General features: G+C 56.1%; 1 protein-coding gene across 5 annotated transcripts in view; it reads left to right on the top strand.

Annotated features, from left to right (window-relative positions):
• CTNNBIP1 (catenin beta interacting protein 1) overlaps positions 1-26,036 on the top strand; it is a 94,328-nt gene that overhangs the window by 13,746 nt on the left and 54,546 nt on the right. For 3 of the 5 annotated variants that reach the window (XR_009246835.1, XM_058674871.1, XM_058674888.1), the window contains exons 2-4: positions 16,052-16,135; positions 20,056-20,176; positions 20,676-20,766. Coding sequence is in view for 4 of the 5 variants with exons in the window: in XM_058674871.1 (XP_058530854.1) it covers positions 20,081-20,176; positions 20,676-20,766 (187 nt within the window). In the remaining variant the exon portion in view is untranslated. Of the gene's footprint in view, positions 1-8,436; positions 8,546-15,885; positions 15,944-16,051; positions 16,136-20,055; positions 20,177-20,675; positions 20,767-26,036 lie in introns of those variants that run through there. The other 2 variants (XM_058674898.1, XM_058674879.1) reach the window with 2 other exon arrangements.

Raw genomic sequence — 26,036 nt, 5'->3', positions numbered from 1 at the left:
GTGAATCAATGTACGTAAGATCTTCCTCTGTGTCTTCATCCTCTCTATATATCTGCCTTTCCAATAAAAATAAATAAATCTTAAAAAAAGAAAAAAGAATGTAAAGATCTGAAACTGTAAATTGAATATTAAAAAAAAAAATCAGTCAACCAACCAACCAATCTGGATGAATGAGATAATAGACAACACAGGCATACTTTAGAATCCTTTTCTGGGCCCAGCGTGGTGGCCTAGCGGCTAAAGTCCTTGCCTTGAATGTGCCCAGGATCCCATATGGACGCCGATTCTAGTCCCGTCAGCTCCACTTCTATCCAGCTCCCTGCTTGTGGCCTGGGAAAGCCTTGGGACCCTGCACCTGTATGGGAGACCTGGAGGAAGTTCTTGGCTCCTGGGTTCGGATTGCTCCAGCACTGGCCGTTGCGCTCACTTGACTGCAATAAAAAGTTTAAAAAATCTTAAAAAAAAATAAAAGGAATCCTTTTCTTTTAAAATTTGGGCAGCAGAGAGAGAGAGAGATGGATACCATCTGTGGCTGGCTCGCTCCCCCAATACCTACAGCAGCCAGCGTGGATCTGGCCCAAAGCAGGAGCCCAGAGCTGAGTGGTCTCCACTGTGAACATCAGTGACCCAGTCACCTGAGCTTCCTAGAGTGTGTGCCAGCAGGAAGCCAGCAGAGCTGAGACGGGATGCCACACGGGCACTCCAGTATGGAATGCCAGTGTCCCAGGCTTAGCCCGATCTATGGTGCCACTACAGCTACCACAAGATAGCAAGCATGGTCCAATGCCAGTTGCCCCTGTCAACCCAGAATTACCAGCTTTCTGTATGTTACTAATCTGTAGGGGAGAAGTGCTCATCGTGGTGTTTATTTGCATTCTCCTTAGGGCGAAGTGAAGCATCATGTTCTACCTTTAGCAACCGTTATGGACAATCAGTTGTATCCTTTGCCCATTTGTTTCTTAGATTGGCAGACTTTTTCTTCTTGACCTGTGTGTGACCTCTTCTTTTGTGTGTTTTTATTTAAACAACTTTTAAATCATTTTATTTGAAAGAGAGAGAGGCAGATGGGATGAGATCTTCCATCCACTGGTTCGCTCCCCAGACGCCTGTGACAGCCCAATGGGACCCCGGAATCCAGAACTCCATCCAGGTCTTGTGACAGGTTCTGGAGGACGGGAGCCTTCGTTGCTGCCTCCCAGGGTGTGCACCAGAGGGAGCAGTGAGGAGCGTGAGGCTGCGCTCCAGTGCGGGATGCTGAGATCCCCGAGGTGACCCGCCCAGAGCCCAGTGCCTGCCCCTTCAGCTTTTACCTTGCTGCCGTTCGTCCTGAGACTGTGGCATCTGTCACGTGTTCTCCTCCAGATTGTCATTACCTTGGGGTTTCTCGTGCAGTTTTGATTTTAGTTGTCTGTGGCTTTATTCCATATTATTTTTTCCATCCAGGATGTTTTGCACATTTCCTCTAGTATTTTACTTGGTGTCTATAGACCTTTGACCCTTAACCTAGATGTCAAAGAAGTCACCAAGACGTGGGGCAGACTGGCCTTGAGCCTCCGCTAGGATATCATCAGCTGTGGTGGTTTCTAGCCAAGATGTTTAAAATTAATCTAATTCTAAGCCATCATTGGACACATCCAAACTGGGAAATCCTGAAGACAGTGGTCCTGGCCTCTGATACTTACAACATCGTGATAAGCAAGGGGAACTGGCAAGCTCTCCTGGACCAAGGGGCTGAAGACCGTGGTTGCTGAATGCAGCTGAGATCTTGATCAAATCCTGTGTTAGAAACCAGTGAAGGCCAGATGCAGAGGTGGCAGCAGGTTGGAGAGTTGTAAGAGTAGGGTGTTCATCAGATACCACTGAGTCAAAATTAAATTCCTGGGGTCAGACAGGCGTTCGGCTTAGCATGTTGCAGGCAGAGAATCTGGGTTTAACTCCCAGCTTTGACTCCTAACTCCAGCACCCCGGCAGTGCAGACCCTTGGAGGCGATAGTGACAGCCTGAGTGAACATGTCCCTGCCATGAGTTCATCTGTCTCTGCCTGTCAAATAAGTAAAAATAAATAACTGGCTAAATAAGAAGTTGTGAGTGATAATGACAGTGGGCTTATGGTAGATTGGCTTTAGAGTAGGAGATTCAAGATCAGGTGTGTTGCAAAGGATCCTGGTGCCTGCAACTTAGAGAAGGCTCAGGAAAAGAAACAGTATCCACACCCCCACGTGCACCGCTGGTGCTCAGCACACAGAGGCCTGAGGTGATGGTCCTGGTCCCAATGATGGCTCCAGGGGCAGGGCCTTTGGGCGCCCTTTTTGTGGGAAGTCTTCATAAAGCTTGTGGAAATGCACTTGATGAAAAAATTATGCATGTTTTTTTCACTGAAAATAAACTTTCAGTTCTGTTTCTCCATGTTACTACTTGGAGTGCTTCTGGGGCCTTGTAATTTCTCGAAAGAGAAAAAATAGAGGAGCAGAATAACTGGGGCCATCTGATACTTCCGCTGGTTGTGGATCCCGGCCTCTCCAGGCCTCCCTGGGCCTCCCCTGGCCCCTCCGGGCCTCCCTGGGCCTCCCCCGGCCTCTCCGGGCCGCCCCTGGCCTCCTCCGGCCTGCCCCTGGCCTCCCCCAGCCTCTCCAGGCCTCCCTGGGCCTCCCCTGGCCTCTCTGGGCCTCCCCCGGCCTCTCTGGGCCTCCCCCGGCCTCTCCGGGCCGCCCTTGGCCTGCCCCGGCCTGCCCCTGGCCTCCCCCAGCCTCTCCGGGCCTCCGGGCCTGCTGTGACATTTGTCCTGGCTTGCTGCTTTCTCTCCCCTTTCCAGTGAGCACAGGCATCTGGTTTTCTCTTCCCCTAGGGACGTTTATAGTTGAGCTATCCTGTTTTTAGGCTTGGGAGTTTTTATGATGAAATACCTTTCTGGCAGACGCAAGCAACTGTTCTGAAAGCAGGTGAGAGCCAGCGTGCTTCCTCCTGCCCATTAGTGCTGTGCCTTTTTCTTTTCCCTTTTTTTCTTAGCATTGTATTATGTGCACCAAGTATGTTTGCAAGGAAGTTGAGTTCCTGGGATATAAACAGAGTTTCCACCTTCGGGAATATGGTTGTATGTATGTCCCGCCTGGAGAGCCTTTGATGGAAGCAGTTTACTGTCAGCTGAGATTTACGGTGGCCTGGCCTTGCCTGCATGCAGTGGTGATGGGCTCCTGAGAAAAAGCCCCCGGGTGGCATTTTGTGGAACCTGACAGATGAGTCGCTGACCTGTAAAACCAGGCGTCTCCACAGGCCAGCTCTACCGGGAGCTTCTGCTGCTGCCTCGTGGCCTGGTGACTAATGGTTTTGTGGCTTTGGGATGGAGGATGTCATTACACTGGCGAGGAGGATTTGGCTCCTGAACTGGATTGCCAGGGTGTGCCTGGTTCTGGGTGTCTCTGCCTGCACCAGCTGGGAGGAATGGGGACAGCTTCTCTCTTGGAGCCTTCCCAGTGCTTTCTGGGCCTCCACACCCATTGCTCTGCTCTTCTGAGCTCCCCCCTCATGGTCTCAGCCTGCAGCAAGCCTTCCCAGGGCTGTGCCAGGCGCTGCCCTTCCTCTCTGTCTGCTCTTCCCCAGCTCCAGTTCTGGCCCTGGCTCCAGCTAGCAGCCTCCTCAGCCCGGGCCTGGATGAGCCCTTGTGAGCCGGCGGGAGTTGCCATCCTGATGCCGCTTCCCCCAGCAAGTTATGGGTACATGCAGGGGAGATGGGGGCAGCTTTGTGAGAAGCGTCTTGAATCTGTCAGTCCCTCAGATGCCAGGGGAGGAAGAAGAGGGCGTCCTTAGCAGCGTCTCGGGGAGCAGGCTTCCTTCCTCCTTGGATTATGTAGCCAGGCAGGAGAGGAACCCAAGGTCTGCCCACAGCTGAGCTGCCATCTGCAGACCAAGCGTGTCTGCTGAGAGATCATGGGCAGAGCACCTGCTGCTGGGAGCTTGCCTGGGGAGAGTTTGTCCAGGAGGCTGTACCTGGCGCTCAGCTGGGCCCCAGGATGGCCTTTCCCTGTGCTGGGCAGCGGGGGTGTAGGAGTGGACGCATTACAGGACACCGAACCCTCATTCATCCTGCAGGCCACTGGAGCAGTTTAATGACCTAGCCCTCCTCCTAGCAGAAGGGTTCACCTGTCCTAGGATTCTGAAGGCTCCTGGTTTGTTTGTTGGCTGATTTGTTTATTTGTTTATTATCTTTTTAAAGATCTATTTTTATTGGAAAGACAGATATATATATGGAGGAAGAGAGACAGATCTTTTGTCTGCTGCTTCACTCCCCAAGTGACTGCAGTGGCCGGAGCTGAGCTCATCTGGAACCAGGAGCCTCTCCCAGGTCTCCCACATGGGTGCAGGATCCCAAGGCTTTGGGCTGTCTTTGACTGCTTTCCCAGGCCAGACAGAGAAGTGGATTGAAAGTGGAGCAGCCGAGACAGGAACCGGTTCCTGTATGGGATCCTGGTGTATGCAAGGTGGAGGATTTAGCCACTAGGTTATTGTGCTGGGCCCAGGAGCCCGGTTTGTTTAAGCCAGTTACAGGGAGAAGGGAGAAGCAATGGAGAGAACATGGGGCAGCATGCCTGGTTCTTTTTTTTTTTTCAGCTTTATTTCTTTGAAAGGTAGAGTGACAGAGGGGGAGAGAGAGAAAGAGAGAGAGGAGGAGATATATTGATTAACTTCCCAAGTAGTTACAACAGCCAGGGCTGGGTCAAGTTGAAGCCAGGAGCCCAGAACTTCATTTGGGTCTCCCGAACAGAGGGCAGGAGTTCAGGCACTTGGGCCATCTTCTGCTGCCTGTGCCAGGCACATTAGCAGGGAGCTGGGCTGGAAGTGAAGTGGCTGAGACTCCAACTGGTGCTCCAGTGTGGGAAGCCAGCATCATAAGTGGCTGTTTAACTCACTGCACCACAACCCCAGCCCCAAGGGGAGTGATTCTGGAGCCAGGTTTGGACGGCTCTTAGGGCACTGCAAGGTCTGGGCTGGGTCAGAGCCAGACCTGTCTCTGAGAAGAAGGTGATGTTTGGGGGAATAAGTCCCTGCGGGGGAGGCTGCCACGTGGGGCTGTGCAGCTGTGGAGGTGCTAAGTGGCCTCTTCCTGGCCAATAAACAGCACTGGCCAGTCATGACCTGACATGGCTGTCCACTCCAGGGCTTCAGACTTCCATCTGGCCTCCTTCTCTGGCGGTCACGTGGACTCCTGGGATTATTGGGACTTACACCCTAAAGCTGGCCAAAGAGAAATGACCCTTGGTGGGGGCTAGGCAAGCAGGGGTGTCTGGGTCACAGGAGAGGAAGGGGCCTGTTGCCATCACCTGGTAGATGGTTCCTGGTTACCCTTGTGCAGGAAGCTTCCTGGCAGGTGCACAGCCTGTGGGAAGGGAGTTGGGACCGGGAGCTAAGGATTCCAGCCCCTGTAGAACCTGCACAGGGCTCTCCTGAGGCTGGAGGGCCTGAGTAGGCTAAACTGGAGGAAGATCCGGAGCCGGATCTTGTAGGCGTGCTGGTTCCTGGCTTCAGGTCCCAGGGCTGTGACTTGGCCAGGTTTCAGAGCTCCAACTGTTCCCTAGGAAGAAAAAAAAATCCCTTTTTGAGCCAAAAGAAGCTGCTCTCTCTCACTATCTCTATTCTGCTGCTGGGCACGGATGAAACCTCCACCCCCAGATCCTCCTGTTTGGAACCAGGCGTCTAAGAGCCCCATCCAGAGAGCTCTGTGCTGGGCCTGGCCTCTGTTTCCCTGGGCTTGCTGGCAAGAGGTGGATTGTGCTCAAGGCAGGGCTCAAAGGGCAGTGAGCTCTGGGCAGTGTGTTTTACCAGTGGGGCCAAAATCACAAGATGTACATTTTAGACCATAAGATGTCAGCAGGATGCCTTCTGTTGGTACAGTCATATGAATGTCTTGTTTGTACAAACAGGCTGCTAGGGTGTATGATAATCTTTATGGATAATCCAAGGTGCTAAATAAAACCTATAGCAAGTCATTGTTTGGACTTTGCTCCTGCACAAGGCACTGGCTGACCAGGAAAAATAAATAAAAATGGAGTCATCAGACATTGTATGTCTCCGAGCTAAAAGCAGACTGCCTCCGGACTTCCTGAGAAGTCAGGATTAGAGCTTGTGGCTGTGTTTCCCAGGCATGCCCGTTCCAACTGGGCTGACAAAGAGGCTCCCTTGGCTTTAGTGCTGCAGGAGGAAAGGAGGTGGCCTCCTGGTGCTGGGGATGTCCACATGGCAGAGCAGAGCGCCTGGCTGCAGTCCAGCCCTCCGCTCCTGACCCGGCTTCCTGCTGCTGTGTCCGTGCGCAGCGTCTGAGTTTCAGGCTTCTGGCTTTGAGCTGGTTGGGCCCTGATGGTGGTGGGCATTGGGGAAGTGAACCGGCAGATGCAGGATCTCCTGCTCTGTTTCTCCCTCCATGTCGCTCTTACTCTCGATTATGTACGTACATAAATCCTTTCAAAGAGGAAACCTGAAGGAATGTAATGTGAATCCATCAGTTAGGTTTTATTCTGTCTCCTCTTAAAAGGAAAGTAACTTCAGGCCAAGCACAGTAGCTTTTTTTTTTTTTCTTTTTTCTTTTTAAATTTATTTTTATTGGAAAAGCAGGTATACAGAGAGACAGAGATCTTTTGTTTGCTGGTTCACTTCCCAAACAGCCATAATGACCAGAGCTGAGCTGATCCAAAGCCAGGAGCCAGGAACTTCCTCCAGGTCTCCCATAAGGGTGCAGGGTCCCAAGGCTTTGGGCTGTTTCCCACGGCTTTCCCAGGCCACAAGCAGGGAGCTGGATGGGAAGTGGAGCAATCAGTACATGAACCAGCACCCACATGGGATCCCTGCGCTTGCAGAGGGCAGGATTAGCCCCTGCACCAGGCTCACACAACACGCTTCTTTAAAAACTGCAACAGTGAAACGGTCAAAGGAGGAAGCAGCGGAAGTGGTGACTCCGCTGACGTTTTTGCCTTGCATGCCCAGGATCCAATATGGGTGCTGGTTCAGGTCCCGGCTGCTCCACTTCCTTCCAGCTCCCTGCTTCTGGCCTGGGAAAGCAGTCGAGGACGGCCCAAAGCCTTGGGACCCTGCACTTGTAAAAAGCTCCTGGCTCCTGGCTTTGGATCAGCTCAGCTTTGGCCATTGCAACTGCTTGGAGGGTGAACCAGCATATGGAAGATCTTTCTCTCTGTATCTCCTTTTCTCTGTATATCTGCCTTTCCAATAAAAATAAATAAATATATCTTTAAAAAAAAGGAAAAGTAACTTTGAACTGACCTGCTTACTGTCCCTCTGATGAGTTTCTGAGAGTTGTGTTGAAGGAGTGATACAGTGTATTGCCTCTCTAGGGAGTGAGGTAGGGCCAGGCTGCCAGGGGCACCACACTCCCCTGGTCTGTGCTCCTAGAGTGTCCCAGCCTCCATGAGGTGAGGTGCTGGGGCGGTAGCTGCCAAGTATACACACTGAGGCCTAGACCAGCCTGGGCAGAGGGCAGTCGGGAGAGCTTGGTCTGGTCCCTTGGGAAGGAAAAGATGCTCCAGGCTGAAGAAAGAGCAGGTGCAGAGGTGCTGAAGGAGCCTGGTGTGGTCCACAGCACCCAGGTGACACCCACCCTCTACAGCCGGGACACAAAGCCAGCTCATTCTTCATTGTGGCACTGCTAGGCCCTTCCTTATAGGCACAACTGAAGAAATGGCTCCAGACGTGGCCAAATATTGCCAGGTGTGTCTTAGAACAGATGACATGGCCCCGTCATGAGCTGCCACTGTAGAGGGAACATGGCGGTCAGTGGTCGATGGGCCGATTGGCCATCTGCTCTCAGTGAAGCAGAAGCAGCATTGCTTGTCACTGCTGTGCTGCTCGTGGTCCCGCCCACCAGCAGCCCTGTGTTTGTGTGCTGTGTCTTGCAGCTCTTCTGTCACATATGTGAGCACACACTTGTGCTTTTTCCTGAACCGTTTCCCACCCATGGCCCGAAGAACCGGATGCCATGTAGCATCAACCACAGCACACTTCAGAAGCCTGCTGGCCACCTGTGTCTTGGCTGTGCTCCCCGCTCTGTGTTCGTGCGCTGGCCTTTGGCTCCTGCCTTGTCCCTCCTGGTCCAGCAGGGCTTCTCTCTGCCCTTGGGTGCTGTGTCCTTGGGGGTCATGCTATGACCTAGGAAGTTTTCGGGTTGGTCTGCAGGTAGCAGTTAGCATGTATTGTGACCTTCTTATTTCTCCTGTCCAGTGGAGGCCATTTCAACTGAACTTAAAGCAGATGGTGCCTCTGTTGGTCTCTGAGGCGGCGGCTGCTGGCACAGCAGGAAATCATGTACACTGGCACGGGCTCTGCCCCTCGTAGCTCCATGGCCTTGGGCAGGTTTTTGCCTTCCCTGAGCCTCAATTGTTACATCTGTGAAATGGGAATGATTCCTGCCTTGCAGGCTTGGGAGGATGAACATCACAGGAAACAATGGACTGAGCGTGACTGGCACGGGAAGGAGCCGGCGGGCAGGGCTGCGTCTGGCGACCTCAGGACACATTCCTTAGCCCACGCTCGTCCTCGCAGCACGGTGGGTGCTGCCACCTCCCACGGCTCCCTGGCTGAGTAAGGCTGGCAGGGACCGGTTTTGCTTGTGCTCTGCCTGCCCGCCTGTGCTCAGGGTTGAGAAGGCTGCTGGGTGGAATTTGATAATTAAGGCCGTTGCTCCCTGAAGTTGCTACAGCTTAATCACTGATTGTGAAGCGTCTGGCAATTCTCTGTGACCACCCCCAATTCTGATGTCACCCAGGTACCTGCATTGCCACCCAGGTGGTAGGCCTCAGTCCCGCCTCTGTGCCAGCTCTGAGAGAGTTCTTGTCTTTTGCCTTGTGTTGTGACAGCAGAGGAGCTGGGGGGTAAGGACTGGACAGCCAGGGTTCCTGTCCTGCAGCACGGTGGCCACCTGGGTAATTGCTGGCAAGTTGCATCCCTACCATGTCCTCATTTGTGATGTCTCCTGGGTGCTGCTGGGACTCTACACCCCAAACAGGTGCAGCTGTGGACTCTACACCCCAGCACATGGCAGCAACCAAGGACACTCTGGTTGGCACAGCCATAAGGGGGCTGCTGCTGGCATCTAGTGGGAAGGGGCAGGGGGCTGCTCGATGTCCCACCAGCACAGGATAGCCCTTTGACAAGGGACTGTCTGGTCCTGATGTTGCGGGGGCCGGTGTGGAATGGAGGGCAGGGCCCTGGACTTGTGCAGCTCTTCTCTCTCTCATTCCCTTAAGCCAGTGTGGTGTTGATGCTGAACTGAGAGTGAAGAGGGGAAAACACACTACAAGAATTTTAATGCTTTCAATTCACGAGTGTATGTTTTGTTTGTTTATTTGAAAGGCAACACAACAGGGACAGAAAGACATCTTCTGTCTATTGGCTGTCATACAGGCTGCGACAGGCAGGACTGGGCCACGTGCCGGGCAGGAGCCAGGCCTCCATCCAAGTCTCTCCCAGGGGTGGCTGAGAGTCCAGTGCTCGAGGTACCATCTGCTTCCCAGGAAGCCAGATTGGCAGCCGAGCAGCCGGGAGTGACGCAGGCATTCTGATATAGGATGCTGGTGCCCCGAAAAGCCACCTGCCCCCCTGCATCACAATGCTCCCCTCTGTGCTGTAGTTAAAAATGGCAGGCTCCACCATCTTACTGCCCGGGACAGCCGAGACGTTTTTGAGTACTCGCTGTGTGCCAGGCACTGGCCAAGCGCACTCTCCAAATGTTGCTGCTCTAATTTCCCCAGCCCACTTCAGAAGCAGATGCCATTATCACCCCCACGTCCAGGGCAGGATGTCAGGGCCTAGAGCTGAGTGCTATGTGTCTGAGGTTCAGTCTTCCCCCAACACCGTTCTGCCCGCAACACTCCTGTAAGCCTCGGGGGCTGCCCACATGCACATCACCCTCACCCCTGCCTTCATCAGTATGGGAACTAGCAGCTGCTTGCACCCCGCATGTCCCCTCTCTGCTCCAGGTTCCAGACCACCACAATGTTGTCTGTGTTCCTGTCTTGGCCTCTGCTTCTGGCCCCTCCTTCTCTGGGTGCCTGTTTGCCTGAGTCAGACCTAGGCATGCTGCCCTGGCCCACAGGTCAGAGCCGTATTTTCAAGTAGGCTTCCGAGGCCCTAATGATTGGCTCATGTGCCTGCCTCGGTCCTAACAGGTGGACCCAGGTAGGACCATCCAGCTCTGTCCCAGCTCACCCCTTCCCTCGCACCAGGCCATGCTGTGCCAAGCCCTGCTCACCCTCTGCCGTCTGAGAAGGGAAATCTGGCTGCTTAGTGGCTTTCTGACTGAGGTGCCCCAGTCCATAGTAGAGGGGGCTACATGGGTGGTGGGAGTTGAGTGTGTGCCTGTGTGGGAACAATCTGGCAGAGATAGGCCTGTGTGCTTGCGCCCTCCCTTCCTCCTTCCCTCCCCTCTTGCCCAGGTGGCCAGCATCCGGCTAGAGCTAAGTCAGGGCAGTGCTAGTGATCAGGGTCAGGGACCACAGTTGCGCCTTCTCTCTCCCCAGCCCTCTCACTGGGAGACTGCCCCTTGGCCCCCACCCCCAGCTCCTCTGCTGGGCTGTCCCAGCCTCTCTGCCTCTGCATCGGGGGCGCAGTCTTCAGGAGAGATGCGCATGTTGGTTCATCTCCCCTCTGGTCTGCAGCCATCACCCTAAACCCTGACCCCCAGGGTGGGGTCATCCCTCATCCCTTCTCTGTCCTGTCCTGTCCTGTCCTGGGTGGGGACAGATGTCCCAGGAGAACACTGAGAAGGGTCAGGACCTGCAGGCCCATGTGGGGCATTGCTGATTGCTTGCTATACCAGGGGCTGGACTAGTAGGCACTGTGATTATGGCTCCCAAAGCACCTCCTGTACTGCTGACTGCGAAAGTAGGCGGGACTGTGGACACAGTCACAGGGACAGTGACCACTGTGGGAGGGCTCTGTACAATGACAGGGTCAATGGTAACTGGAGAGGGCATGTTGAGGCAGGTTGTATACAGTCACAGGGGCAGTGATCACTGGGGGGTAGGAGAGAGTGGGGCTCTGTACAAACACAGGGCAGTGAGCACTGGAGGCTGAGCAGGGCTCTGTATATCCACAGGACAGTGAGTGCTGGAGGCTGAGCAGGGCTCTACATCCACAGGGCAGTGAGTGCTGGAGGCTGAGCAGGGCTCTGTATATCCACAGGACAGTGAGTGCTGGAGGCTGAGCAGGGCTCTGTATATCCACAGGGCAGTGAGTGCTGGAGGCTGAGCAGGGCTCTGTATATCCACAGGGCAGTGAGTGCTGGAGGCTGAGCAGGGCTCTGTATATCCACAGGGCAGTGAGTGCTGGAGGCTGAGCAGGGCTCTGTATATCCACAGGGCAGTGAGTGCTGGAGGCTGAGCAGGGCTCTGTATATCCACAGGGCAGTGAGTGCTGGAGGCTGAGCAGGGCTCTGTGTATCCACAGGGCAGTGAGTGCTGGAGGCTGAGCAGGGCTCTGTATATCCACAGGGCAGTGAGTGCTGGAGGCTGAGCAGGGTTCTGTATATCCACAGGGCAGTGAGTGCTGGAGGCTGAGCAGGGCTCTGTATATCCACAGGGCAATGAGCACTAGGGGCTGAGCAGGGCTCTGTGCATCCACAGGGCAGTGAGCACTGGTGAGGGCCCAAAGAGTTTCATCCACAGTCACAGGTAAAAGCCCAGGAGGGATGGGAAGACAGGCGCCCATGTGGAGCCTGACCGGGGTCATGGCTCTCTGCTGTCCCTGTCATTTCTCCAGAGCAGCTCGGATGTCACCTGCTGCTCCACTGAGGCCCTTGAGAGTCTTCTTGTCCTTGTAAGACCACGCTCTGCTCACAGTCATCCCCTGGCAGCATGCAAGGCCCCTTGCTGGCCTGTCCCTGTCCCTCTCTCTAGCACTGCCCTGCTATGGGGCCCAGGCCCTCCCTTGTCCTTCCTGCTGCTCTCTGCCCAACCCCTACTCTGCCCCTTTATTCCTAAAGGTGTCTGCATGGATTCTGCCCAGGTACCTGCCAGGCCCCTGCAGATACTCCTGTGGAGCTGGCACTCATGGTACAGCCGCCCTCACTCTTGCTTCTGCGCCCCTAACACGCCCATGCCTTGGTGCTGTCACATCTGCCAGCCCCGGGCGCATCTCCTTGTGCCGTTTGTCGTGGCCTGACTGGATTGGGGTTTGGGGTGGTGCTTGTGGCCGTGGCTGCCTTGCTCACACCAGGCGCACTGCAAGTACTGAATCACCTGGTGGCTGACAGTGCCTGAGCTGTCCCTTCTCCGGACAGCAAACTCCTGCCCTCTGCAAGGCCCTACTGCCCAGACTCTGGCAGCTGGTCCCGCGCTTCCCAGGGCATGGCCCAGCTGCGTAGCTTGATGTGTCTTGACGTGATGCTGTGTGGCTCATCATCACATCGTCTTTGTATTGCTCTCCCTTTCCCTGGGGCACGGTGGTGTCCTCAGCCTTCCCACCATCTCCTGGGAGGTGGGCTCAGCATGGCAGCCCCACTCCCAGGGACCCCCAGTCCCGGGTCCCGATCAGGGCCATGTCTCAGTCAGTCCCCTCTGAGTGGGGGGAGGCAGGGACCTGGGCAGTTTGACTCCTTTCCTTTGTTTCTTGTTAAGGGTTGTCTATGCAGAGTGAGACGTGTGGGAGAAGGATCTGGCAAATGAGTGAGCTGTTCTTGCTGGTTCACTCCCGCAATGGCTACTACAACCAGAGCTGGGCCAGGCTCAGAACAAGGTCCAGGAGCTCTTTGGATCGGCCAAGCAAGCGGCAGGAGCCAAGCACTGGCCCATCGTCAGGTGCCTTACAGGCCCATTAGCAGGGAGCCCGAGCTGAAGTGCAGGAGCTGAGACTCAACCCACCTGCCACAATACTCACTCTAAACTAACCATTTTATTATTGAATAATTGTATTTGATAGAGTGACCAAGAGAGACAAGCAGGCACATTTCCCAGGTGCTGTTTCACTCAGCAACCTCATGGAACACTTGAGGCCGGGTCAGCCTGCAGAGCCAGAGCTGAGGCTGAGACTCGAGCATGAGTGGCCAGCTGCCTGAGCCATCCCACTGCCCCCAGGAAGCTGGAGCTGGGAGCAGAGGAGGGGCTCCAACCCAGGTGTTCTGCCATGAGATACAGGTGTCGCAGGCAGGTCCACCCCACCTGGACCAGCTGTGCAGTTTGTGGGATCCAGGATTCAAGACTGGGACAACGGGACATTAAACCAAGCATGGGGGCTGTGGGCAGGCTCTGTGGCCTGGGGAGTTAAGTCTCTGCTTGGGGTGTCTGTATCCCATGTTATCAGAGTGGGTTCAAGTCTACACTCCTCCATTTCGTTTCCTTTTTTTTTTAAATTTGAAAGAAAAAAGTGACAGGGGTGGGGTGGGGTGGGAGCAGATACAAAGAGATCTTCTGTCTGCTGGTTCACTCCCAAATGACTGCAACAACTGGGGCTGGAGCGGGCCACAGCCAGGAGCCTGGAGCTTTACTCTGGTCTCCCACGTGGGTGCAGGAGCCCAAGGACTTGAGCCCTCTTCTGCTGCTTTCCCAGGTACATTAGCAGGGAACTGGATCAGAAATGGAGCAGCCAGGACTTGAACCAGCATCCGTATGGGATGCCGGGTTGCAGGTACGGCTTAACTCGTTAGCCACAGCAGTAGCCCCAGCTGTTCCATTTCTGATCCAACTTTCTGATGATGTACTAGAGAAGAAACAGGTGAAAGCTTATGGATCCTGCCACCCCTGTGTGAGACTTACATGGAGTTCCTGGCTCCTGGCTTCAGCCTGGCCCAGCTCTGACTATTTGCGGGCATTTGGGAAACAAGCCAGCAGGGGGAAGGTCTCTTTTTGTCTGTCATTCTGCCCTTTAAATAAATTGTTTTAAAGATTTACTTATCATTGGGTCCAGCGCGGTGGCCTAGTGGCTAAAGTCCTCGCCTTGAACATGCCTGGATCCCATATGGGCGCCGGTTTTAATCCCAGCAGCTCCACTTCCCATCCAGCTCCCTGTTTGTGGCCTGGGAAAGCAGTGGAGGACGACCCAAAGCTTTGGGACCCTGCACCGATGGGAGACCTGGAGGAAGTTCTTGGCTCCTGGCTCCGGATCAGCACAGCACCAGCTGTAGCGCTCACTTGGGGAGTGAATCATCGAACAGAAGATCTTCTTCTCTATCTCTCCTCCTCTCTGTATATCTGACTTTGTAATAAAAATAAATAAATCTTAAAAAAAGATTTATTTTTCTTTATTGAAAAGGCAGATATACACAGAGAGAAGGACGGACAAAGATCTTCTACCCACTGGTTCATTCCCCAGGTGGCCACACTGGCTGGAGCTGAGCCAATCCAAAACCAGGAACCAGGAGTTTCTTTTGGGTCTCCCATGGGGGTGCAGGGTCCCAAGGCTTTGGACCGTCCTCCACTGCTTTCCCAGGCCACAGGCAGGGAGTTAGGTCCTTTTTGTTCGTCCGTCCTTCCTTCCTTCCTTCCTTCCTTCCTTCCTTCTTTCTCTCTCTCCCTTCCTCTCCTTCCTTCCTTTGTTTTTTTATTTTGATTTATTTATTTTGGTTGGAAAGTCAGATTTACAGAGAGGAGAGACAGAAAGATCTTCTATCTGCTGACTCACTCCCCAAGTGGCCACAATGACCAGAGCTGATCCGAAAGTCGGGAGCCAGGAGCTACCTACCTCCAGGTCTCCCACGTGGATGCAGGGTCCCAAGGCCTTGGGCTGTCCTTGACTGCTTTCCCAGGTCACAAGGAGGGAGCTGGATGGGAAGTGGAGCAGCCGGGACAGGAACTGGCGCCCACATGGGATCCCAGTGCATAGAAAGCAAGGACTTCAGCCACTAGACTATCACACCTGGTCCTCAAATTAATCTAAAGCAAGCGTGTGACCCTGTGAGCCTGCCTGAGCCTGACTGCCTCAGAGCAGCCCTGGTCTTGTGTCTGCCAGAAGCCGTGGTGGAGGGTGTGATCTCCTCCAGGTGGTGAAGTGCGCTGCACAGGGCAGTGACTAGCTTAGCTCACCAGGGACAGAGTGTGCCACCCGTCCTGTGCTGACTTTGGGCTTCTGTGTCACTGACCTGTTGATGAAGTGACAGACATGACAGTGACCCTGAATCCCTGGTCCCACCCATCCTCATGGTCCTTCCCTTAAAGTGAATGCAGGGTCCCTCTGTGCTTCTTGGAAGCCAGAGATCTCTGGACAGCAGCCATCGTTGGCTGTCATGGTGGCTGAAGGACTCAGAGGCCCTCAGAAACCAGAGGGGTCTGCTTTTCTGTGTTGCAAGGACCACGGGGAGCTTGGGTGGAAGATTCCCCGGGGTTCCTTGGTATGTTGGTGCTTTATACCTAGAAGAATGAAAGAACACTTCTCTCTCACCTCTCATTCCTTCCCGACTAGTGTGGTAGTGGAGCCATGGGGGGGATGGTTGGCAGCCACTGGCTGGAGGGGCCCCAGACCGGAGGCCAAGCCTGCATTTAGGGAAGGCCTTTGGCATCCTCTTCCCCTGAATTGCACCGCAGTGGGGGAGCTGCAGGTGCCAAGAGAAGACGGTGTGCCTTGATCCACAGGGGATGCATGCTGGGGGCTGGTAGATAGGGCCGGGCTGGCAGGTGTGTGAACAGCTGTGTGTGCAGACCCAGCCACAGGTGCTCCTTGGACATGCATAGGAGGGCCGATGCCCAGAGCCCTAAGCCATGCTTGTCTCCTCCTCCTGGTGGGGTGCATTGTCCCATATAGGTGTGGGACTTGCCCAGCTCATGTTTCGGCACGATGCATTGATTCATTCTGGTCCGTGATGTTTCTAGACTGGGTGACTAACCCAGGGGAGGGCGGGGGTGTGGCATGGAGCAGGCTGACCTGCTTTGGCCGGAAATGACAGGCTGGGGGAGCCACAGTCAGCTTCTTGTCCGGGGGTGTCGGGGCAGGTCTCGTGGGCCCACCTGACACACAGGTATTTCTGGACAGTGGCAGAGCCTGTCCCCATGAGCTCCCATGGGTCTCGCTTGCAGTGGCCGAGGCCCTCCTGGCTCCTCCCATGACCCGTGTTCTGTTTCCGCAGGGCGGCACCTTCCTATTTCTCCCTGGCCACTGCCCTCTCCTCATAGTAGAGCACCTATTGGCCTGAGTGAATTTCCAGGAGCAGGTAAGGACTTGGAGGAAGACTGTCCAGTGAGCCTGGAGCAGTGGGGTGTGGGGTGGGGAAGGCCAGGCTGCAAGGGCTCAAGGGCTGACCCTGGAGCCCACTGCCCTGGTGACCTATGTGTGGGCTCTGGTGGGGAGTGTCGCAGGCACTGGTGGACTCTTCTGGGCCTGCGCAGACCCCGACTTAGTACTTTGTATCACAGGATCGCACGGTGTGGTACTTTTGTGCAGCGCAAGCATTGTGAAAATACACGCGTGTGTTCTGAAATGGGAGGCTTTACAGCCAGCGGTGTGTTTTCACAAGGGATAGAACGTCTGACAAGGACCTCAGTTCGGGTCAGTGGCAGCCTGTGTGCCCGCCTGGCTGCCCACCCAACCCAAGCCAACTCTGTGTCCCCTGGTGCAAGGTTCCTCTGGCTGTAAATGGAGGGCACCCTGGTTTATAGAGCTGTGAATGTTCAAACAACATTCACTATATGTTTATAAAAATAAGCAAGTGCTGATGGCTCTTGGGAGGTGGAGCACCATGTCTGTCAAGGGGAGGCTGGCTTTCACACTTCCCTGGGATGCCCTGCGATTCCCAGCCTGCCAGCCCCTGCCTCTCCTGCCACATGGAGCACAGCCATCTCACACCCTTCTGTACCACCTCCCAGGTCTTCTGACATGTGATCACCTTTTCGATGCCAGGGATCATGTGGTGGTCGCGATTCGGTCCCTGTGGAGGCTGATCAGGAGCATGGCATCGGTGGTGCCCCTTACAGAGTAGACGGGGCTTCTGGGGTCGCATATGTAGCGTGACAGGTCCTTCACAGTGCCCGGGGACCTCGGTCTCACTGTCCCTCCCTGACAGACAGGCTCAGCACCGGCACGGCAGCAGAGCCTGGTGTGTGCCCGCGTGGGCGCATGTGCTGCGTGAGTGCGTGAAGCAGACAGGCATAGCTGTGTGTCTCTGTGTTGTGTCTGCCGTGCTTGCTGTAGTTTTCTGGAGTGGCGCCCACTTTCCCCGTGTGGGACAGCAGGCTGTCTCTCACCTAGAGTGTGACTCCTGACCTCTTCTTGTCCCTCTCCTTGTGTGGTTGCCAGCTGCCTGCTGTTCTTCCTGTCCCTTTTTCCTGGTGGCTAGCACCGAGGGTGGTTTGGCATGGCCAGGTCGGATGGGGATGGCTGGGGGGGCAGGGCCAACATGTGTGCTCAGCCCCGAGGATGGGCATCTCTGAGAGCTGCTGTTTGGGCTTGTGTCACTGGAGCACTTGTTGTGGGAGCCCGGTCCTCGGTCCCTGCACAGGAAATGGGAAGTGAAGTCAGTCTGATGCTCATCAGAATTGTAATGAAAACGTAATAGCACGTTTGCTTGGCCAGCAACGCCAAGCACACTTGGATAAACACTTGTTGCATGCAGCAGCTGGGACGCCTGTGCTGTTGGGACAGGCAGGGGCTTATTCTCTTTGGTGATTAATTTTCCTTGCATTGACACCCTTGCTGCCAGTGAGGGTGGGGTTATGTAAAACAGTCCCAACATTGCCTGTGCGTTGGGGCTGGTGGTGAGGGCTGGGGGCGTGTGCTCCTGGCCACCAGCTGTCCCAGATCCAGCCCTGCGTATTCCCTCCCTGTCAGGCAGCAGGGCAAGGCCAGAGCTTGAGGCACCTCAGGTGACGGGAGTCTGAGTGAGCCATAGAAAGAAGCTGTCCCGGGGAAGAGTGCCCCATGGAAGTCACCTGGGCACAGGACCCCTCAGGCCCCATTGCCAGCCAAGCCCAGAACTATAGCCAAAAGCCGCTAGTGATGGCAGCAGAGGATGGGAACCCGAATGAGACTGACAGCAGGGACACTGGGACGTACATCTCACGGAGCGTGCATCTTGGGACACAGAAGCCTGTGTAGGCTCCATACATAATATTCCTGTGACATCCTCCCAGACACCTGTGTTTTAGGACCCCTGTGTCCCAGGGCCACTGGGCAGACATGAGACCCCTCCCCTGGCCAGGTTCACTCTGAGTGGGACCCCAGGACTGGGATGTGGTTTGGGCATGGGGGCTGAGAATGAGAGCAGCCAGCTGGGGCATACCGCTCCCCCTGGGGGTCAGGAGCGCCTCGGAGCCTGTGCCAACCTGAGAGGCTGCTGTAGGGTGCTGTGTGTGGCGACACCTAGTGGCCGCTCCCTCGCATGCCGTGTGTCTCACAGGAGGTCCTGATGTGGGACGGATTTCTGTGTGGGAGGCGGCTCCCCCCCTTAGGAAACGAGCACCCTTTGCAGAAGCCCAGTTGGGTTATGGGAAATGGGATTCAGCACTTCAGTCTCTTTAACAGAGGCGTGTTACCCCAAGCTGATTTGGAGGGTGGGGTAGGGAGCTGAGACACAGAGGCAGTCATGCTCTTCCCTCCGTCCGCCAGCTGGGGTCATGCAGCACCCGGCCAGGACCCCGCGAGCAAGGTGAACTGACCCTGGGTGCCCAGCAGGGTGGGGAGAGACACCAAGCAGACACACGCCAGCTCCCGTGGGGCCTGTGCATGAAGTCAGGACGAGGCAGTGTGGGCTGTGTGACAGAGGGGACTCATCTTCAAGCCAAAATACAGGACGAGAAGAACGCAGCTATGGCCCAGGAAACCCCCAGTGTGAAGACTGCCAGGGACGTGAGCTTGTGGGTACATTCTAGAAACGGCCCAGGGCCCAGGCAGGTGAAGGGAAGAGCAGGTGAGGAGGGCGCGGCTGACTCACGGGCCTTGTGGTTTGGCTGCCAAGTGGATTCTCAGGTAGCTTTCAGCAGGCGCTGATGTCATCTGCCCTGTTTTCTTGGAAGCGGTTCTGGCTGCTGGGCAAGGAAGGGGTGTGAGGAGGCCATGAGGACCTGGACCATGGCTTTCCCAGCCAGAGCACCCATCCTCCAAACGGGTCCAGGGCCTACCTGCAGGGTCTGTGGCGCTGGGGAAAGGGAAGGGAGTGTGAAAAGTCGGTGGAAGAGAAGTGAGGACCCATCGTGTGTCCGAGTGCCTGTCCGGGTACCTGACCACTCTTCCCAGTGTGCAGTTGATCCCTGGGCCCTTTCTTGAGATGCTGTAAGGGAAGCAGACAGCAGAGGAATGGACCAGTTTGGGGTTCTGGGAGTGGGCAGGAAGGTTCTGGAAGGAGTCCTGTGCTGTAGCTGGCATACCGCTGCAGCATTTGGCCCCAGCTGGCCAGGGTTTGAGCCTCTGGTATGGGCCTTCAAGGCAGAGCTCCATTAGCTTTGGGGCCCGAGCCGCGGACAAAGTCCTCGGAGAGCTGCCATCCAGACCTCCCTAGTGCTGAGAGCCGCTCTGCCTGGGATTGCCCAAGGGTCCAGGGCTTGCTGGTTCCTGAGGGTGGACCCGGAGCGGAGTGTCCTTGACCCGCCAGCCCAGTTCTTGGTTCTCCATGCACAGCTCCTTGGCACTAGGACCGCCGAGGCTCCACCCCCCCAGCTGCCGTGTTATTTCTGACTCATCCAGGAGTGATAGTGTGTAACCCAAGCCCCTCCACGCCTGCTGCCTCGCCCCTAGTGCCTCCTGGGCTTCTCTCCCGGGGCTTGGTGCAGTTCAGGTCCCCACGACACCTGGGTACAGCTGCTGGCCTGCTTAGCTGCTGGCAGGAGCCACCATTCCACAGGTGGGCTGGGTGTTTGGGGGCGGGGGTGTTTGCCCAGGGAGCGATCTTGCTGCCTGGGTGCTGGGCACCGACCAGCTGCCCCAGTTCACATTGCTCTTGCTTGCTCTGGACCCCCAGGACCTGTTGGACTGCACGCACATCTCTGGCTCACTGCAGGGATAGATCCAGCTGGCCTTAGGGTACCTGCTGTGGGCTAGTGCTGCTCTGTGTGGCCGAGCCAGGACCCTGGGTGGGGAGAGTGGGGGACACCCTGCAGGTGTCTGACCACTAGCCGTGCCATGCTGCCTCGCACCCTGCAGGAGTTCCCAGAGCTGGGCCAGGGGGATGAACCGCGAGGGAGCTCCCGGCAAGAGTCCGGAGGAGGTGTACATTCAGCAGAAGGTGCGAGTGCTGCTCATGCTGAGGAAGATGGGATCCAACGTGAGTGCTTGGGGGCTGTGGGGGCTGCCGTGAGGGCCTGGGGTGCTAGGTCTGGCCTTTGGCGTTGTGGCTGTTCAGGCCCCAGACACAGATCCTTCTGTGTGTAGGTCTGAGGCTGCTACCAGGAGTGTCTTTCCACCCCTACTGTGTTCGACCAAGACCTTCCTTTCCTCCTGTTTGGCTTCCCGGGACCCCCCGGGGGTGCTGGGTGGGTGGCAGGCATGCGACTGGGGGATGTGTTCCAGGAGAAGGAGGGATTCAGTCTCCCTGGGAAGGGCCTGTCCTCCAGCGCCCAGCACAAGCTGAGATTCTCGTCTCAGATTCCATGTGAGTGACAAGGCCTGTGGGCCCCTTGGGCCGCGTTCCAGGGCTGGGAGGGGGCTGGGCTTACTCTGGAGCCCAGGGGTCAGAGCTCAGGAATCAGGCCTGGGAGCAGAGGAGGCCTCACGGAGATGGAGCAGGTGCCACCGCCCTCACCCTCGGCTCTCCCGCCCTGCAGCTGACGGCCAGCGAGGAAGAGTTCCTGCGCACCTACGCGGGCGTGGTCCACAGCCAGCTCAGCCAGCTGCCACAGCACTCCATCGATCAGGGTGAGTCGAGGCCCGGGGCCGCTGCCATTCTCCAGAGAGTCACATCTGGTTCCTTTTGAGAGCTGGGAGGGTGACCCGAGGACTGGGAGCAGTCAAGGAGGGGCCACAGCTCTGCCCCTTCCCCCTCAGTGCCACCTGACTGGACCTCTTTGCAGGATGCCCCCCAAGATAGCCCAAGGAACCTCTGGGGACCCTCAGAATTGCAGGCTCTGGGAGCAGAACTGCCCTGCTGGGCTACCTCTGGGTTTGGGTACAGGCTACACACACGGTGGCTTCTGTGGTCGGGCCTCTGGCCGGAAGGGATGCCGTGAGCCTCTTACTGTGCCTGGGGAGTTCTGACTGGGTTAGTGACCCCAGCCAGTCTTTGTGGTACTGGCACTGTGCCCAGGCCTGTTAACCTCTCACGCATCCCCCTTGACTGTGGGTAACACTGTCCGTATTGCTCCACTCAGCAGACCAACACAGCTAGTCGCTGTGTTGGTTTTGTCTCTGGCTACTCTGGCGCCCCGTGAGCCAAACCCGCAGCCTGGATGCTGGGTGGTTGCTTGTGCCTGGCCTTGGTGCTGAGATCCAGCATCCGGAAGGCTCTTCCTGCCGCTGGGGCAGCATCATGAACAGTACCCGCACATGGCCATCCTCTTCATGTTTTGTTAGATTCATTGGCTGTATGATATTGCAGCCTGTGGCTTCCGGGAGCAGGCTGCCATTGGGTGCTGCCGATGGGTGTGCTGTCTGCTGTGGGTCTGGTATGTGGAGTGGCTGTCCTTGTTCCCCCATGTGACGGGGCTCTGCCCTGATGCAGGGACAAGTCCCAGACACTTGCGTTTTGGCAGCCTGGGAACACAGCGTACTCATGTGTGCCTGCCCACCCCACTGCACTGCCTCGGCAGCCTGTTGCACACAGAGCCGCCCCCACCCTTCCAGGGCCCCTGGCAGGAGGGTTTTTGCCCGGTGGGGATAGCCTGGGCCCACATGTGGGTCTTCCTGGCTCCAGAGGCAGGTCGCACCTCTAGGTTTCAGGGCCTCACTTTCCTCCTGGTGCGGTAGCTGACCCGAGTTTGGGCTGGGGCAGCGGCAGTGCGTCTGATGGGATGCCCTGATGGAGAGACTTGAGTCCAAGTCAGAATTCTGTGTCACATGGAAGCCAGAAGAGAGCCCCAACAAGCACATATGTGTAAAACTGACTTTCTCACATCAAATATACATTTGTATTAAGGGAAGGTTAAAATATTTTCTTTTTCTTAAAGATTTGTTTATTTGTTTATTTGAAACAGAGGCAGATTTACAGAGAAAAGCAGAGACAGAGAAAAAGATCTTCCATCCACTGGTTCACTCCCAAGTGGGCGGGTGACCAGAGCTGAGCCAGTGCCAGGAGCTTCTTCCTGGTCTCCTACACAGGTACAGGGTCCCAAGGCTTTGGGCCATCCTCCACTGCTTCCCCAGGCCACAAGCAGGGAGCTGGATGGGAAGTGGAGCAGCCAGGATGTGAACCAGCACCTATGTGGGATCCTGGTGCATGCAAGGCGAGGACTTTGGCTGTTAGGCTATTGCGCCAGGATGGGCCATCTGATCCTCCACCGCCTTTCCAGGTGCATAGCGACAAAGCTGGATCGGAAGGGGAGTAGCTTGGGCTCCAGTCCATGCTCTGATAAGGGATGACAGCCTTTTAGGGAGAGGCTTAAGCCACTGAGGCACAAATCAGCCCCAGCAGCCTGCATTTCCGCCCATTCTGTGGAGACAAAGGGATCTGTATTAAAATTCTAACCTCCCCTCTTTTCCTGTCAGCATCAATTAGAGGCACAGGTGCTGGCCAGCTGCAGCTGCGCAAGCCTGGATGGTCGCCTTGGGTACAGCACAGGGACTCTGAGAGCCCCAAAGGCCTGGAGCCTGGCATGAGCGCTTCGTCCCACTAGGTGGCGCTGTCTCAACAAATTTTCCAGACTGCTCCACCCTAGGCTTGCCTGGGACCCAGGAAGTACCCAACTCTCCTGGCCTAACCCACAGGACAGGACCACTATAGGTCCTGGGGTCTGGCCACCACCCTAGGGCTGCACATATTTCACCTGACCGCCAGGCCATTCCAGTCTCTCACCTCCTCCCTGGGAGAGCTGTGCCCTAGTGAGCCCAGACACACAGCCTTGGCTCAGAATCCTCTGGCCCAACACTTTACTGGCCGTGCCTCACTCCGCAGCTCCAGCCTCGCCGCCGGCTCCCTTAGCTCTGATGTTGTCTTTCCCTTTGCCGTGTATCTGTTCAGACCTGGGAACCACCAAGTGCCTAGTGCCTGGAGCCCAGCCTGATCCTTCCGCAGGGACCCCGTTGACCACCAGGTGTTTTTCCTGCCTGAGGGCCCCCATCTCTGCCGTCCTCTCCTGTATGAGTCTCATCTTGGAGTCCGTAGGGATTTACTTCTTTTGAAAGGTTTATTTACTTGAAAGGCAGAGTGACAGAGATCTTCAGTCTGCTGATCCACTCCCTCCATTGGCCACAACGGCCAAGTTTGGGCAAAGAGAAAACCAAGAGCCAGGAACTCCATGCCGGTCTCATGTGAGTCACCGGGGCCCAAATGCTTGGACCATCATCCGTTGCCTCCTCAGGTGCCTTGCAGGGAGTTGGACTGGAAGCAGAGCAGCTAGAATTTGAACCTGTACTCCAAAATGAGATGCTGGCGTTTCAAGCAGCAGCTTAACCCGTTATACTCAATGCTGGCCTCTTTATGTTTATTTGGCACATGCTAATTACGGGTTACAGTGAGGCATTTCAGCACACGTGTGTCATGTGTTACAGTCAGATCAGGGCAGTAGCAGGTTGGTGTCTCCACCGTTTATCATTTCTTTCTACGAGCTGTTTGGAAATGATTCCGGTAGTGCTTGTGCTCACTCTACAGCTCCATCCCTGAGTAACTCCTCACCTTGCCCCACTGGGGCCCACCATCCTCCATGGCCAGAGGGACTCATGAAGGCTCACGGTGACATTAATACATCTTCCCCCACTGACAATGTTTCATTGGCTTCCTGCTGCCTTTTAGGTAAAATCCAGCCCCCTTAGCAGGACGAACACAATGCCCCGGCCCTCCCTACGCCAGGACCTCACTGCAAACAGCTGCTAGGAAGAGAACTGGCCCTGGAACAGCCACCAGGAAGAGGCTGTCACTGCACCCTCACGGCGAGTGCCTTGGGGCCTGACCCAGCCCTGATGCCCCACTCCCTCCCTTGCCTCCTGGTCTCTGGGCTAGGTTCGAGATTACAATTGTGGCTTCCTTCCGTTCTTGTGTTTGGGTACCACCAGGCCCACAGTGCATGCTAGGACACAGATGTGAATATATCAGGGTCTGACAAAGAGATAGCAAGTTCTCAGAGTGTGTCATCCCCTGGTGCCCAGGGTGGCCGGGGGACCTGCCAGGCAGGCAGGGCTCAGCTGTGGACCAGAGGCCGCCGATGGTGCTCTGGGAGAGGGCTGCTGCTTCGAGAGGCGGGCACACACTGCCTTGAGCCCCCTCTCATCTGTGCTCTTCCCCCGGAACAAGGATTGATTGGTTCTCCAGGTGGTGGGAAAGCCGTGAGCATTGAAGGCAGCAGCAAGTTCCAGGGTCCCATAGACAGGCATTCGGGTCCCCAGCAGCCTTTTGCAGGTACATTCACAGTTCTGCCCCCCAAGCTGGGACCATACCTTGCCGACATCCTAGTACCTGTGGTAACTTTCAGTTGTTTTACCGCCATCTTAAACAATTACACAATAGACAGCCACGCATCTGGACTGCAGTTTATCACCCAGCCCCTTCCCACGGGGCTGCTCTTCCTCGTCGTACTGTTGACTGTGGCCGTGGCAAACACTCGTTAAACTCTTCGGACTGTGCCCTTCCAGGTGACCCAGGAGACTTACCCAGGGAATCTACAGCAGAGCCCTGGGAGGGAGATGCTGGCTTGCACCCCTCTTTCAAGATGAGAATACATTCCTAATGGGTCACGGAGGTCAAGGTGGAGGCACAGCAGGTTAAGCTGTCGCTGGAGGCAGCCACATCCAACACGAGGGCTCCAGTCCAGAAGCTGGTCCACTTCCAGACCAGTTTCCCGCTGGGAGGCAGCAGACGATGGTCCACATTGCCACAGTCCCATCGCTCACATGGGAGATGGCTGGAGCTTCCGGCTCCTGGCTGCAGCCCGGTCCAACCCTGGCTGTCGCAAGCGTTGGAGAGTGAACCAGCCCAGCAGATGAAGAGCTCCCCCTCTTTCACTCTGCCTTTCAAATAAATCAGTTCTTTGAAAGAAGTTGAGGCCATATAGCCAGTCTCCATGGGTCCAGGGGTGACTCATGGCACAGCCTTGTATCTGAGAACAGATATGACCTAGGCAGGTTTCGAGGTGCTACAGGAGGAGGCAAGACAGCCAGGGGGCAGCTTTCCTGCCCTCTTTGCTGGGCTCCTCCCCTGCAGGCACCATTGATCGGCGTGTTCTCAAGGGCACCACTTCCAGGCCCACAGTTAACAAAGGCCACGCTCCCGCCAGTTACCCAGGCTGTCCTGATGCAGAGCCCAAGGTGTCTCCAGGCGCCCCTGGGTTGGCAGCTCCCCAGCGCAGGCAGGGTTCCTCTGTCAAGGAGCCTCGGCTGGCTCCCCACCTCCAAGGAGGTGCTCTGGGTTGCCCCTGCTGTGTGCTGGCAGGCACTCCAGCTCCCCAGTCCTGTCCTGGCCTCAACGTGATCGCACTGGCCCTTAGAGACTTTTTTGGGGCTCTGCTGTCCTCTGCCCTCAGGACCAAGGCTGCTCTCTGAGAACGTAAGATGGTGCTGCTGTCCCAGGGTCTCACTGAGAGCCTTCTTAGGATGGCTAGAACCCCTGCTCCCAGTTCATTGGCCCTGGGGCCCTTTCCTTGGCGCAGCAGTGGACGGGTGGGGCCGTGAGCTCCGCTTCCACAGCCCAGGTGGGAAGTATGCCCCAGAATCGTTTCTGACCACTCCTGGCCTCTGCTCTTCACTTGGACCCCTTCCAGGAGTGCTTCCCTCAGCTCCCTGCCGCCCGAGGAGACCATGCTCCCTGGCTTTTGGAGTCTGTGCCCGTCTTTCCTTCCTTGGAACCCTCACCACCGTATGTGGGGGGTCTTGGGACAGGGTCTGTGTCGTGTCCCTGTCCACCCATCCATCTCTCACTTGACCTCTGGGCCAAAGTGGGCATTTGCTGTAGTAACTCAGGGACTGAGCTGTTGTGAGCAGTCCTCCTCCTGCTCTTCCTCCACCCCTACTTCCCCCTCCTCCTCTGCATCTGCCCTGGCCTG

The sequence above is a fragment of the Ochotona princeps genome, chromosome 2, assembly GCF_030435755.1.
Source record: "Ochotona princeps isolate mOchPri1 chromosome 2, mOchPri1.hap1, whole genome shotgun sequence".
NCBI classification, from domain to species: Eukaryota; Metazoa; Chordata; class Mammalia; order Lagomorpha; family Ochotonidae; genus Ochotona; species Ochotona princeps.
Note: the sequence above shows the minus strand (reverse complement) of the source record. Positions and strands in the feature narration are given on the sequence as shown.